Source organism: Pantherophis guttatus, chromosome 7 (assembly GCF_059756535.1).
Source record: "Pantherophis guttatus breed Tessera chromosome 7, ASM5975653v1, whole genome shotgun sequence".
In the NCBI taxonomy this organism is placed as follows: Eukaryota; Metazoa; Chordata; class Lepidosauria; order Squamata; family Colubridae; genus Pantherophis; species Pantherophis guttatus.
This window is the reverse complement of record NC_142069.1, coordinates 15,778,694-15,797,777: the sequence shown is the minus strand read 5'-3', so window position 1 is coordinate 15,797,777 and position 19,084 is coordinate 15,778,694. Positions and strand designations below refer to the sequence as shown.

The window sequence follows — 19,084 nt, the reverse complement described above, 5'->3', positions numbered from 1 at the left end:
AGTTCATTATTATTTGTTTGTTTTATGCTCGTTATTTTACTTCAGTAAACCATTACAGTTTTTTTTAAATTGTGCAGCATATAATTTGCTGGAATTATATAAAATGAAGTAAATATAATGCAAACCAGACTTCTGAGAAGATTAAGAGCCGCAATGGCGCAGTCGTTAGAATGCAGTACTGCAGGCTACTCTGCTGACTGCCGGCAATTTGGCAGATCAAATCTCACCAGGCTCAAGGTTGACTCAGCCTTCCATTCTTCCAAGGTGGGTAAAATGAGGACCCAGGTTGTTGGGGGCAATAGCCTACTCTGTAAATGGCTTAGAGAAGGCTGTAAAAGCTCTGTGAAGTGGTATATAAGTCTAAGTGCTATTGCTGAGAAGATGCTAGTTCTTAAGGTGAGCTGCAAAAGAGAATTGGTACCTCAAAGCCTTCATCCTTCTTCACCTCATAAGTATGACAGATACAAAGCATATCCAACAGGAATGAGCATACAGGATGGAGCACTTCTGTGTGAAGGTAGTCTTGAAGGTACCTAGGAGCTGAATTGTGTGGGGCTTTAAAGATTAAAGCTCCTCCTGCTTTACCAAGCAGGTCCCAGACTCATCTCAGGATAAATATTCCAGGGGCTTTGGGGGGGAGGGGAAGAGTGGGTAAGGGTACTCAGACTCAAATTTAGCCCTCTGTCAGAATTGTCCACCAATCAGAACATTATTATGATTTTTCAATGGTTTACCATCAGCTGGTGACCTTCGGCAGCAAGGAAGACAGCAAGTCTAGCTAGATTTAACCAAAGATTTAACCCGCCTTGTACATCAGTATCCAGGGACAACTCACAACAGAAGCTATGAAGACACAATAGGAACTAACAGTGGAGAAAGCAGACTTCGCTGGTTTTTATTTAGTTTTCTGCTGTCTGAAAAAATAAATAGATAGCACTTAAATTCAACAGTCTGGGAAATACCCACTGTCTGGCATGCTATAGGCAAGAATTAGCATGTGCTTTCAGAGATCCTAGTCATCCTAGAGAATGTTTTGATGTATATAATATAGTCTTACAAATACATCTAAAATAGATTCAACAATATGAAATTGCTTGGTTGGGAGACCTGAGAATTAATACTGGAGCTGATTTTGACCCCTTTGAAGAGTGACGTATAAGTGTAATGAGTAGCTTTAATTATTTGGTATAACTCAGTTTATTCTGCATTCATTTTGAGAGCTACAGAACAGAAGATTAAGGTTTAAATTCAGTATAATATGCTCATGTCATATGTAATAGCATATTATCTGAAATACAATGGTGCATTAATAATCTGCCACTGTAATCCCAATTTTAAGGTGGTTTCATCTATTGGTGAAGGACTGACATTTTTTTGTTATCTCTGGGTTTCCTCAGGTACCTCATTTATATGTCTTTCCCACTGAGCAAGTGTAGTTTTGGAGATCTGACAAGATCCCTACCACTGACTGAAATAGCAACTTATGAATGCCAACAAGAAAGAAAGGGTTTTGGATTTATCAGTACCATTGTGAAACAGCCACACACAGCAGTAGACCAAATACTCTTGCAGAGAGGCAATGGGATTTGGGACTGCTAGGGATGTAAATGTTGTATCAGGGGGAATGTATTGAATTTGTATAGACTTTCCATGATTCTCTGTTATAGGGAGGAAATTATTGCGATTCACTATTAGTTCATTCTCTCTCAACCCAACCTAGCTCTCTAGTTAGTTGTGATGGGGGAAGATAGGAAAGGAGAACACTATATGTTTTGCTTTGAATTCCTAAATGAAAAGCAGAATATAAATCTAACAATAACAAATAAAGTGCAGTGGAATTGGTGTTCCAATTTTGATTATGCTTTCTGGAAAAGAAGTGGCAGGCATCGCGGAGCAGCAGTGGATTGTTCTCTCTAAAGTACCTTTCGCGATGAAGCATTATTGTCAAGTAAGAACAACTCTTTATTTACTTGTACTCAATTTCTTCCAATGCTTGCAACATCTCACAATATAAAAGCAGAAAGCAGAAAATGATTTTTTTTAAATCAATTTTTATTGAATCATAAAAATCAGAAATTGTACAACGATCTGATCAATAAAAATAATAACCACTTATATGCACGAGCAAATATTTCATCTACAGGTAGTCCTCAACTTACGGCCGCAATTTGAACCAGTATTTCCAGTGCTAAACAAGGCAAGTTGTTAAGTGAATCACAATGTTGGTAAGCAACCTGGCTTCCCCCATTGACTTGGTTGTCAGAAGCCAGCGGGGATGGTCGCAAATGATGATCACATGATCCTGGGACGCTGCAATCATCATAAATGCACGCCAGTTGCCAAATGTCCAAATTTGATCATGTGATATGGGGATACTGAGATGGTAAGGGCGAGGACTGGTCATAAGTCCGCACTTTTTTCAGTGCTGTTATAACTTCAATCTCTAAACGAATAGTTGTAAGTCAGGGACTACCTGTATTTGATTCTAAATGCTTCTAAATAAACCTGTCTCTTTTTTTCACTGTGCTATTACTTGTTCCAGCTGAAGTTACGAAGACTGGCTAGACTAGATTTCCGGAACTCAGACTGTTGCTGCCTTAGGAAACTTTTATCAATGATTTTCTTGTGAAAATGAATGGTTAGAGATAATGCATTCTTGGAAAGCCAATTACTGTAATGTTTTGATCCAGCTTCAAATCCCAGTGACGTTACTAACAGACCAACCAATCACATTCCTTCTCAAGCTTGTCTTCAGGATTGCTGTAAGGATAAAATGGTGGGGAGAATAAATACATTTCCTTCTTTTGGATAATGTAGTTGTGGTACTAACTAAAAAATGGCTTTGTGACAAGGCTCAATGGCTCAATGTCTCAATGGCTGAGACAGATCACAGTTAGAAGGCTGTGTGGAGAGGCAAAGGTCTACCAGATCTGGAGTAGATGGCACAGAGTGTTAGTTTTCTACATCTCTAAGTTGCCACCCAATCATCAACTGCATAATACAGTCTATTTATGGTAGGCCTAGAGAAATCATTACATTGTCATTGCTGTAAAAATAAAATATGCTTCTGGTAGGCAACGTCCTAAATTAGTGTAAGAAAGTATGCTGTTGGATAAAGGAGCTTGCTCTGTTGAATTTTGCAATTCTACTTTTCAGCATCTGTGACTTCAGTTTAATAGCCTGGTATTTCTGGCGTTTCCTCAGCCCAGGTGGAAGGAGATGTTGTTAGATACGGACTGTGCCCTCTGTTACAATGTTTTATTTTCCATATGCCTTGGTTTCCATTTTGTGTCTTTAATTCCCACCATGAAAGATAGAGGTAACTGCCCTACATGTAAGCTGAGTTCCTTATTTCTTTTTCTTTTGATTGTCCCTGGCTGCATGTTCTCTGTTGATGTCTTGTTCCTGGTACTTGACCATCTTGTCTGTGAAAGAAAACACTCCAGCTGATAAGAAGAAAGGAAAGTTTGCTTGGTTTAGTCACTCCACAGAAACTCATGGTAACGTTCCAATGTTCTCTGTGTTCATCCTCTCTGTACCCGTGTGTGTTTCTCTGTTGTAGTAGCTGTGCAGTCTTTTGGTGCATGTGTCTGTTTCTGTTGCTTTTGCAACGTCATGCTCTTGTGTTCGAAGTGGAAATCTTCATTTACGATCCACATTTTGTTGGTATCTTCAGAATGGTATTGAAGATTATCAAGGTCATGTAAGCATCTGAGACATTTTATCTGATGAATACTTCAAGATAATTCTATTCTGTATATTCTCTGCTGTGCTAATTTTATTCAGCTTCTGAATGCAATATGACAGTAATTATTGTAAATCAGCTATGATCAGTAATGGCTGGTGCTTTTTGAGGCTGGTGGGGCAAAAAGCTGAGCAGCTAACTACAAACAAATCCATGCTTAGTGAACCAGATTAAAAAAAAAACAGCTGGAGAAAATTGTAGGCAAAGCCAGAATCACAGTAGGTACTTTCAATATCAGATGCGATTAGACATTCAAATAAGCAGATACATTTTTGAAGGCAAGTAATTTCAATACCATGATTGAAAAGGTAAGAGTTGGGAAGCTCTTCTTAAAATTATTGTATATGTACTGTACAAGTACAGGTTAGAGGCATCTTCATTGGACATTCTGTTTATTGATTAGCTGGGTCCCAATTGGCTCTGGGTAACCGATCAAGATCTTGTACATGAACTGAAGTCATCAAGATGGCCTCCACTGTTGCTTAGAGAATGGAGACGTTGGGGCACAAGAGGAACAAGAGAACGGACGTGCACATTAATTAGCCTGCCTGGTCACTCCCAGAGTCATAGGAATGAAATACAAGAGGCTAATGAGAGGCAATAATATGACTACAAGTACCATGCTTTCTAGGCTATAGTTCCTACTCTTTCATATCTTAAAACTTAAACTTAAACTTAAAATCTCTCTGCCAAAAGACCTCCTTCCCAACAGAATGGAAGTAATTATCTGCTTTTTCTGAGAAGAACATGTATGCGTTTACAGGAATTCTTTTACTGCATTTAGCATTGAGATAAATTTTAAGGATATTACATTTTTTATTTTAAAAAATGATATCGTTGACAATGTTTTTAACTGCTGTCACTGTAACATAATAAGTAAGAACCAATGAGGGCTACAGCATCATTTGCCAATTTGGCAACAGTCTTCCAGAAGCTAAAATGTCAACGCATACCCAAAGAAAGAGGATTTTGTTCTCTTGTGTAGTTGTTTCATTTGTTTCCAATTTATTTAATTAATTAATTCGATTAATGTATTGTTGGTCCTACTTTTATCTCTGATGTGGCAAAAGATAACTGTATAAATCTACCCCAGGTGAGTGAATACTAATCAAAATAAATCATGTTTACTGACAGATCTTTTCATAGTGAATGCTGTGGATTCTCCAGGTTTTATAAAACGTGGTCATTTGAGAAACTGCTAGATCATTTATCTATGCTCACTGAGTCACTTCTGCATAGTTAGTTCGTTGGCTATGATTTGTTTTATATATCTTATTCAGAGACATGGAAAATATTCATTGAACTTAATGTTACAGAACTAGGGATTTAGATTGATTATGGGTTATTAAAGACCTTTGCAGTCTGGAGCTACTGCTGTTTTAAAGCATTGAGGAGACCATGTACAACCTTGTTAGCCCCAACTAAGGAAATAGAACAGTGTTTAACGTTGAAAATTTCATAGTTAGCAGATGTGAGGGTCCATGAATTTTGAATGTGAAGCCTTCTGAAATATAGTGCCTTAAGCACTTACAAGTAATGAAGTTTAGGCTGAATAGATACCAACTAGAACTCGATGAGACCTAAGTAAATAATCCTGTTATGTAAGTTGAGTATAATGAGTCACCCAGATTTGAAAACAGTATCACCCAAACTGAAATATGGGTGTTAATATGTTGTAACCGAAGGGCAAACATAATGTGAAGTTAAACATGTGTTTGAAATAAAGGTTCATTCAGTGAATAATATTCTCTCCCCCTTAAGCGATCTTCTCATTTAAGCTTTACCATTTCTTCAGATGTGCAAGCAAGAGAAAATAGTGATTTCCTTTCTCTTGCTTATGGATGTATCTATCACAAAAAAAAAAGAGATTGGTTTGGCTGACTAGAGAGAAGCAAAAACTGGCTTCTTTAGCTCTGGGTAATGCAACTGGGGTATTTTTTAGCTGGTTTTATACCGTTCCAGAGGACCAGTTGTTAAAATGTCACATAGAACAGGAAAGAAAGTCCAGAAGGCATCTTGACAAGTTTTGAACTTTTCATGAACAGGGCAAGCCAAACTCATGACAGGACCATGCTCCAGGCTTTCGAGCCAGCCAACAGCTGCAGGCAGAGTGGGAGAAATATGAACCCTACAGCCCAGCTCTAATTGTATTGAAAATATTGGGACTTAATGAAGAATATAAGTCATTACTTCCTTCTCAATAGAATTTGATATGTGTAATTGTGCATTTATGGATGATAATCCTTCTAGATGTTTATATGTACATATGCCAATTTAATGCAATAGAACCCTGGGGACAAAATTGTATTACATCAGTCCAGTTTTAAGCAAAACTATAGTCAGCACTTAGGTTGTGGCTGCTGTTCCTTAATTAGAAAAGACTTTACCCTTCTTTTAATTATCTATATTACCAGACGTTTACTATCCACACTCAAGGATCTCAAGCTATTTCTCTTTATATCTTTAATTTTCTGAGTAGTATCAAATGATCCAACTTTTTATGATTAAAAAAATACCATCTGGCTTAAAAGGAGTTATTTGTGTGGACCTTTCCCCCCACCCCAAAACCACTGCAATTCTCAAGTATTTCAATTTCATTTTAGTTAAATTCTATTGTTTCAATCAAATTTCTGAGTGTGCAATATTAGCATACTGTAATGAGAAATGTCAATTCCATTTGAAAGTTTAGGGGGTTATGACACTGCAAAATTTGAGAACCCCTGTTTTATAGGTGCAGTTCATACCATGCTTTTTAAATCTGTGTTGAAATAATGCAGCCTTTTTCTTAAGTTTCATTGGTACATCCTGTTGAGCAACTACTTTGATATTTCTCATTTTGAAGGGTTATGGTAAAGGTAAAGGTTCCCCTTGCACATATGGACTAGTCGTTCCCGACTCTAGGGGGCGGTGCTCATCTCCGTTTCAAAGCCGAAGAGCCAGCGCTGTCTGAAGACGTCTCCGTGGTCATGTGGCCAGTATGACTAAACACCAAAGGCGCACGGAACGCTGTTACCTTCCCACCAAAGGTGGTCCCTATTTTTCTACTTGCATTTTTTTTTACGTGCTTTCGAACTGCTAGGTTGGCAGAAGCTGGGACAAGTAACGGGAGCTCACCCTGTTACGCGGCACTAGGGATTCAAACCGCTGAACTGCCAACCTTTCGATCGACGAGCTCAGCGTCTTAGCCACTGAGCCTCTGCGTCCCTAATTTTGAAGGGTTAGCATGACAAATTATTGCTAGAACCTGTAAGTGCCTAATTTAAATAATAACCTGGGCCCTGCACTGAAGCAGCATTTGGATAGATAATCAAAAGAGCTACCATCTCATCTATTTGTTCTTTGTATTATTTTTATGGACAGCAAAGGGAAAGCCTCAACACAGTGATTGGTTGGTTGGCTGTTCGGCAATGAGCTGCATTGGTTACCGGTCTGCTTCCAGGTGCAATTCAAGGGGTTGGTGGTTGCCTTTAAAGCCTTTCATGGCATGGGTCCAGATTACTTAAGGGACCGTCTCACGCCACTGGGATTGGCCCATCTCACTCATGCTGGCAGAGGAGGCATGCTGTGAATCTCATCAACCGATTATTCCGACTTGCGGGGTCCAGGAAGAGGGCCTTCTCTGCTCCTGCCTTCTAGAACATCTTGTCCCCCCCTATGAGGTTGGCCCCAACCCTCCTATTCTTTCATAACGGTGTAAAGACCTGCAAGTTGGCTTAGGGCCCCAGAGGGGGAACAACACAGTGGACGTGTTTGAGCAAGAAGCAACAGATCCCACCTCTCCCCTCTCCGCCCCCGCCTTCCCCATGTGTCCTTAGGTCTTAATTTTGATTTTAATTATGTTTTATTTGTAAATGTATAAACATATTTTTATGACTGCAAAGACACCCAGAGTTACCCTATGGGAAGACAGACGGCCAATAAATTTTATAAATAAATAAATGAATAAATAAAATAAACAACTGATGGTCTTCCATTGGCCAACTGCTCTGCCCTCTGCGATGCTATCTCTGCTTGCTCTTCTTTGGAAAAGTAGCAAGAAGCATTTGATCCAGTGATTTAGAGGGAGAAAAAAGAAGAATACAGTATAACTTTATTGCAAGTGAAGAAAAAGTAGGCAGTTGTCCTTTTTTGGTCGGTGGGGTGGGAGAAAGTGAACAAGAACTGAGTGAGCCAAGGAGGATAATCTTTGGAACAGCACTTCCACCTCTGCCTATTCGCTTGGCCTCTGCCACTGTGTGCTGTGGCAAATTGGATAATTGAATCCAGTTCTCTCCATCCTGTGTGCATGGATGGAGGGATCAGTTGATTGCCCCTTCAGTGACAAACTACCTGGGCTGCCCATGCAGAAGAGAGAAAAGAAGAGGCCAGTAGAAGAAATTGTTCAGTATTCTGTACAACACTATGGACCAAATCACTTCTGTTTGGAGACAAGGATCAAGCAAGAACAGGTAGAATTGGCTTCTATGGGTAGCCCTTCACTTCACTGACCAGTTGCTTTGTGATCATCGACCCGTGCGCTCCCACAGAGAGGGCCTCCTCAGGGTGCCATCAGCCAAACAATGTAGGCTGGTGGCCCCCAGGGGGAGGGCCTTCTCTGTGGGGGCTCCCACCCTCTGGAATCAGTTGCCCCCGGAGATAAGAAGAATCCAGGACCTCAATGCCTTCCGTCGTTCCCTGAAAACCCATCTTTTTCAGCAAGCCGGGTTGGCTTAAGAAGAAATTTTTTAATTCTTTTAATTAGTCTGTCATTCTTAACTTTCGGGCCAAAATTTATATATATTTTTAAATGTTTTAATATTTGTATTCTATGTTTTTTATCTTGGCTGTACACCGCCCTGAGTCCTCAGGGAGAAGGGCAGTATATAAATTGGAAATTAAATTAAATTAAATTAAATTTGAAGTTACAATGGATCCTTCCCCAAAGGTACTTATGACTCAGATTCGAAGTTCTGACCGCTAGCCCACTGCCCACAGTCCCATGATCACATGTGGGGCTGCATGTTGGGTACTCAGCAACCAGCCTGTATTTATGGCCATTCATAGCATCTGATGATCACATGACCACATTTTATGGCATTTTGCTGAGAATTGGCACTTCCAGTTTTGGGCAAAAATACCCCATTGCAAACAGTGGCTTTGCTTTATGATTGTGCTTTGCAACTACTGCATCCATTTAATGACTGCTGGAAAAAAAGGCTGTAAAATCTGATCAGTCATGTGGGTGGCCCGCTTTATGACTATCAGGACTTAAGACCATCATGGGCAACCTCCATTATGGTTTAAAGTCAAGGACTACCTGTCCTTTCTGTTCCTTGCATTTTTCCCTGTTTCAGTCTAGAGCAGATGTTGAAGAAGGCATGAGAACTTCATGAGAGATTCTCTTATTCTTTTCTATTTCTGTTCCACAGCAGGAGAAAGAAGGACTATTTATGATTAATTCCCTCTCTTCATTTATCCTTCAGGGTTTTTTTTAAAAAAAATCATTATTAAGAACCCTATTTCAATTAGGAAGTAAATGTGGTTTAGTTTTTAGTTGGCACTTTTTGCTTGGAGTTTTGGCTCCTTCCTTCAACTCCTTGGTTTTGGCAAAAAAGCTCTGATTGACCAACATATTTCATCAGCTACTTTCCTTGCTTTCTGTCTGCCCGGCTACCCCTTTCTTTTTAGTTTCTTCTTTTCCTTTCCTTTTTTTTTTTCTTTAAGCTTCTTTCCAGTCTTAAAAATCACACAGTTTACTTTGGAGTTGAGTATATAAGATTTTGGCCTCCTTCAACCTCCATGTATTACCCTTTGGTGAATATTTTGACTATCACAGCAAAACTCTGCATTAACCTAGGATTTTCAAGTTAGTATGCATAAGAACTGATCGCTTTACAATCTAATGTCTACCGTGAAGTTTCTATATGACTCTGTCAGCAATTAACTTTAGCAAGATCCCTTAAACTGAGCAAGGGATGAAAATCAATGTTGTTTTAATCTATTAAACACAACCTGAAACCTTAACAAAATGTTCTTTATATCTCATTAAAGAGCCCATTGCCAATATTCTGTAACTATTATGGAAAAAAAGTAGCTGGGGTGTAGCAGGGAATGAGATCTAAAGAATGATGAAAGCCTTTGATAAGGATCTAGTAATGCTAGCTGTTTATTCATATTACAGTATGAGAAAATATTAAGAATTTGATGCAGCCAAATTATTTAAATGACCAACTTAAAAAGAACTACAATAAGCACATAATTATGTTAAGATTTAAGACTTTTGATAAATATTGGAACACGTGCTAAACTTTATCAAGAATAACAGTGCCTTATATACAAAATAGGGACGCAGTGGCTCAGTAGTTAAGCTTGTCGAACGAAAGATCAGCAGTTCAGCGGTTCGAATCCCTAGTACTGCATAACAGGGTGAGCTCCCGTTACTTGTCCCAGCTTCTGCCAATTTAGCAGTTCAAAAGTATGTAAAAAATGCAAGTATAAAAATAGGGACCACCTTTGGTGGGAAGGTAACAGCGTTCTGTGCGCCTCTGGCATTTAGTCATACTGGCCACATGGAGACGTCTTCGGACAGTGCTGGCTCTTCGGCTTTGAAACGGACATGAGCACCGCCCCCTAGAGTCAGGAACGACTAGCACATATGTGTGAGGGGAACCTTTACCTTGATATACAAAATGTATTTTTGAGAGATTATATTTTCTTTCATTATGTTTATAAAATATTTCTCTTTAAAAATTATAATTCTTTATAAAATTAAGCTGCAAAGTGATAATATGCTGGGCGGAGAATAGCCGTGACCAATAACCATTGTTTCTGATTAGCTCCTTAGCTAAAATCTTTGGCAGTATAGGTAGTCCTTGATTTACAACAGTTCATTTCGTGACCATTCAAAGTTACAGTGGTATTGAAAAAAGTGATTTGTGACCATTTTTCACACTTACAACTATTGCAGCATCGCCATTGTCATGTGATCAAAATTCAGATGCTTGACAGTTGGTTCGTATTTATGAAAATTGCAGTGTCCTGGGGGGCTCCTGTGATCACCTTTTGCAACTTTCTGACGAGCAAATTCAACGAGGAAACCTGATTCATTTAACAATCATGTTACTAACTTAACAACAGCAGTGATTCACTGAACAACTGTGGCAAGAATGATCATAAAATTGGGCAAACTCACCTAACAAATGTTTCACTCAGCAAGAGAAATTCTGGGCTCAATTGTAGTTGTAAGTCGAGGACTACCTGTATTGAAAACCACTGGTGGTTGAATAGATGTGAAAAGTAACATCCTGTTAGCCATTGGTGGCTAACAAGATGTTACTTTTCACATCTATTCAACTCTCTGATATTTAGGAAAGATAGAGCACTTATCTTGGTTTTCAAGGTGTACAAAATAGATTGCTTTCTGACATAGTATCAGCTACACAGTGGCATTATTTGTTGTCCTGTTTGAAGGGAAGAAAAGAAGACATTGTTTTGTTAAATGAACAAATCCATGCAAATCTTTCAGAAGACCAGACTAGAGTTTAGTTTGAAACTTACTGAAGTGAAATAGTCACCTTTGTTTTACTGGGTATTATAGATTACTCATGAAGAATTCAACTGCAAACAAGCTCATTCCATAGGCTCATCACAAGCTGAGGGGGGGTCATCCAGTTTGCAGAATAGTGAACATATATAGTTTGTTTTACCTGCAGTTGTAGCTTCTAGATCCATGATGGCGAACTTATGGCACGCGTGCCACCTGTGGCACACGGAGCCATATCTGTGGGCACGCAAGCATTGCCCTAGCTCAGTTCCTGCACACATGCGTGCACCAGCCAGCTGATTTTTGGGCCATCCAGGCACACCAGAAGTCGGGAAATGGGCTGTTTCTGGCCTCCGGAGGGCCTCCGGGGGGTTGGGGAAGGCTGTTTTTGCCCTCCCCAGGCTCCTAGAAAGCCTCTGGAGCTGGGGAAGGTGAAAACCAGGCTTACCGGGCCCACCATGCCATTGTGTGCCAAAAACAGGGGGAGTGTGGGGGATCATGGGCACATGCGCTGGGGAGCAGGGAGAATTGAGTTATGGGTATGGGCACGAATGCGCGTGACCCCCCCCCCACGCGACCCCTGCTTTTGGCACGTGATGGCAAAAAGGTTAGCCATCACTGTTCTAGATGGTACACACACCTTCATAAACATTTATGAATTGTCCTTTAATCTCTTAGTCTCGCAGTTAAGCTTCATACCTACATTGTGAATTAAATGCATGAGGCGTGGCCTGCCCTATTCAAATTAGCAAGTGCAGAACAATATATTATTCGTTTCTTCTACAAATAGGATATTTTATGAAGTGTCCAGATGTTCATCTTTATCTATGGTACATTGTTTTAATAAAAGAGGCAAACATGGGAGGAAGACTGTTATACTATAGAGCACGGGTGTCAAACTCGATCGTGTCACGTGGCGTATCGTGACGTATCATGATGTTTTTTGCCTTAGCGGAGCTGGGGTGGGCGTGGCCTGTGCATGATGCATCCGGGCCGCGGGCCGCCAGTTTGACAGGCCTGCTATAGAGGAACAGTGGGAAAAAACCAAATACACTAGAAAATATGAAAATAGATTAATACCTGAAGTTTTTATCACAAAGCACTAATTTAATTGGTCAGATCACCCATCTATAGGATGCAGGTACAAGCCAGCTGAGGCACATTTGGGCACAAGCCATGGGTGGGCAGCAGACACAGAGATAATTTGAATGATAAGATAAATTTGGAAAGAAGCTTGTTTTAATGACCCAGAATTCAACATGGGGGAACGAGCTCCCCCCAGAGATACGGAGGATCCCGGATCTGCGCACTTTCTGCCGTGCTCTTAAGACCTTCCTATTCCAGCAAGCCGGCCTGGCCTAATTTTCTCCCCTGTTTTAAAATTCTTTTAAATCGAAATTTTAATCTGTTTTAAATTATTGGGATTTTTAATTGTCTCGGGCTAAATTATTTAATCTGGTTTTAATTATGTTTCTAACTTTTGTATCTATGTATTTTATTTTGTGCCTGTTCACCGCCCTGAGTCCTTCGGGAGTAGGGCGGTATATAAATTTAATTTTAAAAAACAAACAAACATGAACCTTTTCTCTTGCTACCATAAATTTGTGTGCTATTTGTTCCTTTAATATTATAACATCTGGCCTGTAATTTATAGGATAGTTTATAAGATTCTTAAATACAAGGCAATGCAGGGCATGATATGTGATGTGTTTCTCAATTTCAGCCACTTTAAGACGGTGGACTCCAACTCCTAGAATTCCCCAGCCAATCATGAAGTTCATTATGTTAAAGTTGCCAAGGTTGAGAAACACTAGTCTAGTGGTTAAGACATTACAACTCTTCAATGCAACCTATAAGTCAGGGGTCTACAACCTTAAACACTCAAAGAGCCATTTGGACCCATTTCCCACAGAAAAGAAAACACCGGGAGCCACAAAACCTGGGTGGGCGTGGCCAATTTGACATCACTCACTTCCACCAGTCACATGACACACACTCCCTAGCCACGCCTACCCAGCCGGTCATTAGGACAGAGAACCAGTTGTTAAAAAACACTGGGAACCACAAAATCCTTTTGATCTCTTTCTCTCCCTCCCTCCCCCCCTTTGTATCTCTCTCTGTCTCTCTCTCTCCCCCTCTCTCGATATCTCTCTGTCTCTACCCCGGCCGCTTCTCCATCCCCCATTGTCGCCCTTACCTTCTCAGGCCAGGTGAGGAGTGACTGGGAGGGGAGGGCGAGGGGCAGGGCCAGCCAGTGGTGGGATCACCCGACAGGGAGCCAAAGCAGAGGTCCCAAAGAGCTGCATGCGACTCCAGAGCCACAGGTTGCTGACACCCGCTATAAGTAAATCTGGCTGGGGAATTGTGGGAGTTGAAGTCCACCCATCTTAAAGTGACTGAGGTTGAGAAACACTAAATATGTGGATGGATGGATGGATGGATGGATGGATGGATGGTAGCCTTTATGTCACTGTTCAGTGGAAAAGATGCTAAAGGAATATTAGGTGCTGATATCGTTGAAGAAAAAGCTCATCATTGGGAAGGCTATATCTTTGCAACTCATAAGAGTCAACAATCAGAGATAGTTGTCAAGTATGCAACTGGACAGTGTGTTAAATACCCAAATCTCAAAATATACAGGTAGTCTCAGTTACTAACCATTTGTTCAGTGACTATTTGAAGTTATGATGGCATTGAAAAGACAGACTTGTGACCAGTCCTTAAACTTGTAGTCATCATGCAGTCATCATGGGACATTTCACTTTATAACCACATTGCTTAGCAACAGAGCTGACATTGTAATGTAAATTGAGTGCAGTCATGTGATATTTCACTTTACAACCACAATGGTTAGTGACAGAGTTGCTGGTCTCAATCGCAGTTGGTAAATGAGGACTAGCTGTATGTGTATGTGTGCGTGCATGTCTGTGCCCGCGTATATGTGCATGTGTGTGCGCGCACACAAACACACTGTACGTGTAAACTGACAATTGAAATTTGTTTCATTATCTAGAGGTTACAGGCCTTACCTGAGATTTTTATTTCGATCACATACTGTAGGTCTAAATCTTAAAACTCCATTCGCTTGCTCGTGCTTCCTCCTCATACTTAATATGTGCCTTTCTGCTAAGCCGGTGCTTTTGCTGATAGTAAAGCTCATTTATGCAGGACGGACTAATTACCAACTATCTATTTCTTTTTCTTTCTTCTGACCCTTGCAGTGAGCATGCCCACCAGTGAGACAGAATCTGTGAACACCGACAATGTGGCGGGAGGCGATATTGAAGGAGAAAACTGCGGTGCACGACTGGCGTGAGTTTGACTCTGTTTATATGATGCTGGTGTCCTCTTGATTCCAAGAGGAAGCCTGGATGAGATAAGAGGGGGGCAGGGAGAGTATCAGAACTGTCTGAAACTGTTTCTTCCCAAAAAAATAAAAGTGAATTTGGAGTGATTCACATTTTCTGTCAGAGAACATTCTGTCATAAAATATTATAAATGCATCAGAAAATTATTCCTATGACTCTGCACAAAAGCAATGTTCCAGTATCCGCTTCCAGCATTTCTTAGTTGTTGTTTTTTTTTAAAAAAACATTCATATTTATAGAAAGTGACATTAAGAAGAATTTCTCAAAAAAATTTCCTTGGCCAAGCCATACATTTGATCTGGACAAGGCTCCTTTCAGAAATTTCAGACTGCATAGAGCAAATTAAAGGAACGCTAAAAATTAATCCACTTTTCTCCCTTAAGAATAATAATACATCCAATCCTCGACTTACAATAGTTCATTTAGTGACCATTCAAAATTACAACAGCACTGTAAAAAGTGATTTATGACGGTTTTTCATACTTACGACCAGTGGTGGGATTCAAATAATTTAACAACCGGTTCTCTGCCCTAATCACCGGCTGGGTGGGTGTGGCCATGGTGGGGCATGGCCGGGGGTATGACAGGCAGCACTTGGCCTCCTGCACCCCCCCCCCCCAGGAGCAAAAAACAAGTCGCAGTAGGGGCACCGGCCCCCTGTGCCCTGTTTTGGGCCTAGTAGGCCTCCCTGCAGCCTCCTGGGAGCAAAAACAGGTTGCGGGATGACTTCTGGAAGGGGAGGGAAGGGGAGGGGTGGGGCCATCCAGCAATTTAACAACCGGTTCTGCCGAAGTGGTGCGAACTAGTTGAATCCCACCACTGCTTACGACTGTTGCAGCATCCCCTGGTCAAGTGATCAAAATTCAGGCGCTTGGCAACTGACTCATATTTTCGATGGTTGCAGTGTCCTGGGGTCATGTGATCACTTGTTGTTGTTTTTTGAACTTCTGATAAGTAAAGTCAAGGGAGAAGCCAGATTCATTCAACAACCATATTACTAGCTTAACAATTGCAGCAATTCACTTAACAACTGTGGCAAGAAAGGTTATGAAATGGGGCAAAATTCACTTAACAAGTGTCTCGCTTAGCAACAGAAACATTGGGCTCAATTGTCGTAACTCGAGGACTACCTGTATCTTCCAGAGAATTATTTTTTAAAAGTGTGAACGCTAGGAGAAACATAAAAATATATGAGAGATACAGATAGCATAAAGTGTATTTGGTGAAGCATATTTTGTCCCAGATTAAGATTCCTTAAAAATAAATTATGTTGCATGTTAAATGTTCACCATCCTAAGCGACTGAAACTAAGTACAAGCTTTATCCTTCATTTCATATAAAAACATGAAGGTAAGTATAGTTTAGACACATACATCACATTTTCTATTTCATGCTAGCATAACATAACCTTGAGCATTTCTCCAAGTTAGAAGTGCATAAATGCTCCTCTCTTTGTTTAGGTCAGAGTTCTGTTTCTACCAAAATAATTGTAATAAAATCAGAGTTTGCTGTGATGGCACGTCTGTTTAATGCTACTTCTGTAAATCAGAAGTATTTAGAAAAACTCAGGCACTCACAGCGATCATACCTTTTGGTTGCACTTTTTGTTGTTACAGTGTTCCTTAATTACTTCATAATGAGCAGTTTTACACAATCCCTTCAGGTGTTGAAAACCGAGGCCAAAGGGAGGCACAGATCCTATAATCTCATCTCAGTCTCTCTTTCTTGAATATGCACAGAACTGGTTCATGAGTTTCTCACTGTGCACCCCTTCCCTGGAGTGAGAACCAGGATTGGCTTGGTTAAATAAATGGCAAATTGGCTGTGGCAATTTAGCTGTGGCTAGTTATCCCATTCCACAGCAGGGTAGGGATGTCCTTGGATGCTAATTGCTATAAGTGTGTTGATTCCCTTCGAATGGATAAGAATTGGGCAAGGAAATGACAAGGTTGAATGAGGAAGGATGCCCCTGCCTGCTGTTGGGAGCAGCAGGGGAGGGGTGCCTTTGCATGTTGTGTATGTGGTAGTGTAGTGGGGAGGTGGTTACTGGGTACCAGAAGTGAAATGCTCCCGGTTCAGACCGGATCACCCGATCCGGTAGTGATGGAGACAGATGGTTCGGAGAACCGGTATCCCTGGCCCCCCCCCATGCCCAGCTGAGCCGCGCAATCATCAGAGGATTTTTTTTTAATTTTTAAAAGCATTTTTTCTACAACCTCTTCGGCCGAAAAAATGCTTTTAAAAGTAAAAAAAAAAGCCTCTGATGATTGCACGGCTCAGCTGGGATCGTCAAAGGCTTTAAAAACCTCTGATGATCCAAGCTGAGTTGCCTGATCAGCAGAGGCTTTTTTTCTTTTAAAAGGCTCTGACGATCCCAGCTGAGTTGCCTGATCGGCAGAGGCTTTTAAAAGAAAAAAAAGCCTCTGCTGATCAGGCAACTCAGCTGGGATCGTCAGAGCCTTTTGAAAGCATTTTTTACAACCTCTTCGCCAAAGAGGTTGTAGAAAAAATGGTTTTAAAAGTTAAAAAAAAATGGCCACGCCCACCCAGTCACATTACCCCACCACCACCAAGCCACGCCCACAGAACCGGTAGTAATAAATTTCAGATTTCACCACTGCTGTTGGTGCTGAGAGCTGGTAAGCTAAAGTTGCTTGGGGTGTGGATCCACAAAAATGTAGATTTTTATGTATTTTTTTTTCTAATATCTATTGTTTTTGTATTTGTTGTTGTCTCTGCCTATTGTTTGCCACCCAGAGTCACCTTTGGATAGATAGATAGATAGATAGATAGATAGATAGATAGATAGATAGATAGATAGACAGACAGACAGACAGACAGACAGACAGACAGACAGACAGACAGACAGACAGACGGAGGGAGAGAGGTTATACTTTTAAAACCATTGTCAGTTGGACCAGGGAGTTCTGATGCTAGTTACTAGGAAGGAGAAAGGCACAAAACAGATTGAATTAACTCCTTGAAACAAACATAATTGCCATTTTTGTGCTTTTTAGTTTGTCCAGAAATTCCATAGATCTTTTATACATTGTAGGAGGAGAATTATGGTTGTCTATAACAGTCAAAAACCAGGAGGAGTCTGGAATATCCTTTTCAGGATGACAAATATCATTAAAAGTCATAACCTTTCATTCTGATGAAATGAACATATTCTCAAAAACTTACACCTTTTGATGAAATTTGTTACCTTGAAAAGAATCCATCACATTTCCTTGGACACATCTTTTTAACAGATTTCAAATAGAAATAAAATTTTACATAGAAATAGTCACTTGGAATAACTGCAGAAGGTTGTCTGAAAAAACAATAATTGAGAAAGTGACAAAGATCATTTTGTAAAATAACTAGGAAGAAAGAGTTTATATGCAAAAATATAAACCATGGGAACAGAATTGTATTTTGAAGCCAAAAGCCTGTAATCTCTTCCCAAATGAGATAAAAACTAGCTTACATAAATGCTTTTCATCATGATTCAAAATAGTATTTTTCAGTGACCCAGAGGTCGGTAAGAAAGCAAGATTTTCCCATGCACTGATCTATGCAGTGTCTAAAGAGGAATTTGTGTTATACAATCACTTGATTGTTACAGTATATATGAACTGGGCTATAATTCTGGAGCAGTGCTATGTTAGGGGTTATTTTCAGACCCCTGGAATTAGACTGATACAAAATTCAAGTCAACTAATTAATTCATCTGTTCTACATACCGTGTTTCCCAGAAAATAAGACCGGGTCTTATATTAAATTTTGCTCCAAAAGACGCATTAGGGCTTATTTTCCGGTTAGGTCTTATTTTGGGGGAAATATGATACTAAATGCATCCATCTGGCTGACAATCTTAACTGGGGCTTATTTTGGGGATAGGGCTTATATTATGAGCATCCTGAAAAATCATGCTAGGACTTATTTTCCGGTTCGGTCTTATTTTCGGGGTTAAACAGGGTAGTTTAAATTATTTGAAGTCTACTACCCTACAGAGATGCTCAGCTATGTCCTTTGCTGAAATCTTGTTTGAGAATAATATATAAATACAGTATCAGAACTAAAAAAAAATAAAAAGCTCACTTCTTCTGCAATAACAGTTTGTCAAGAATTGTAGTTTGCAAAGCTGTCTTTCTATTTGAGAAACCTTGGGGGCGGATGGGGGGGAATTCATAAATGTTATGTCTTGAAAATCTTATCAATAATGGAACTACTCCATCAGAAGTAATCACCAAGCTTTCAGTATATTTTTTTCTGGACAATTTACTTGGTGCTTTTCTATCTGGTGGAAGAAGTCCTACTGAGTCTCCCTTTGAACACAGAGTCTGAAGCTGGCAATAGATAACTTTAAAGGACAGCTTGGATTGTCAAGTTTAACAGCACCTTGATCAAAGAAAGCATTGTGGTTCTTTGGATCCCATTTGATTTTCAAATCAAAGTTTGCCT

General features: G+C 40.1%; 1 protein-coding gene across 12 annotated transcripts in view; it reads left to right on the top strand.

Moving 5' to 3' along the window:
• CACNA1C (calcium voltage-gated channel subunit alpha1 C) overlaps positions 1–19,084 on the top strand; it is a 625,236-nt gene that overhangs the window by 461,396 nt on the left and 144,756 nt on the right. For 7 of the 12 annotated variants that reach the window (XM_060694463.2, XM_087873676.1, XM_087873677.1 and 4 more), the window contains one exon: positions 14,489–14,579. In XM_060694463.2, the coding sequence (XP_060550446.2) occupies positions 14,489–14,579 (91 nt within the window). Of the gene's footprint in view, positions 1–3,434; positions 3,501–14,488; positions 14,580–19,084 lie in introns of all 12 variants that reach the window. The other 5 variants (XM_060694462.2, XM_060694461.2, XM_087873674.1 and 2 more) reach the window with 1 other exon arrangement.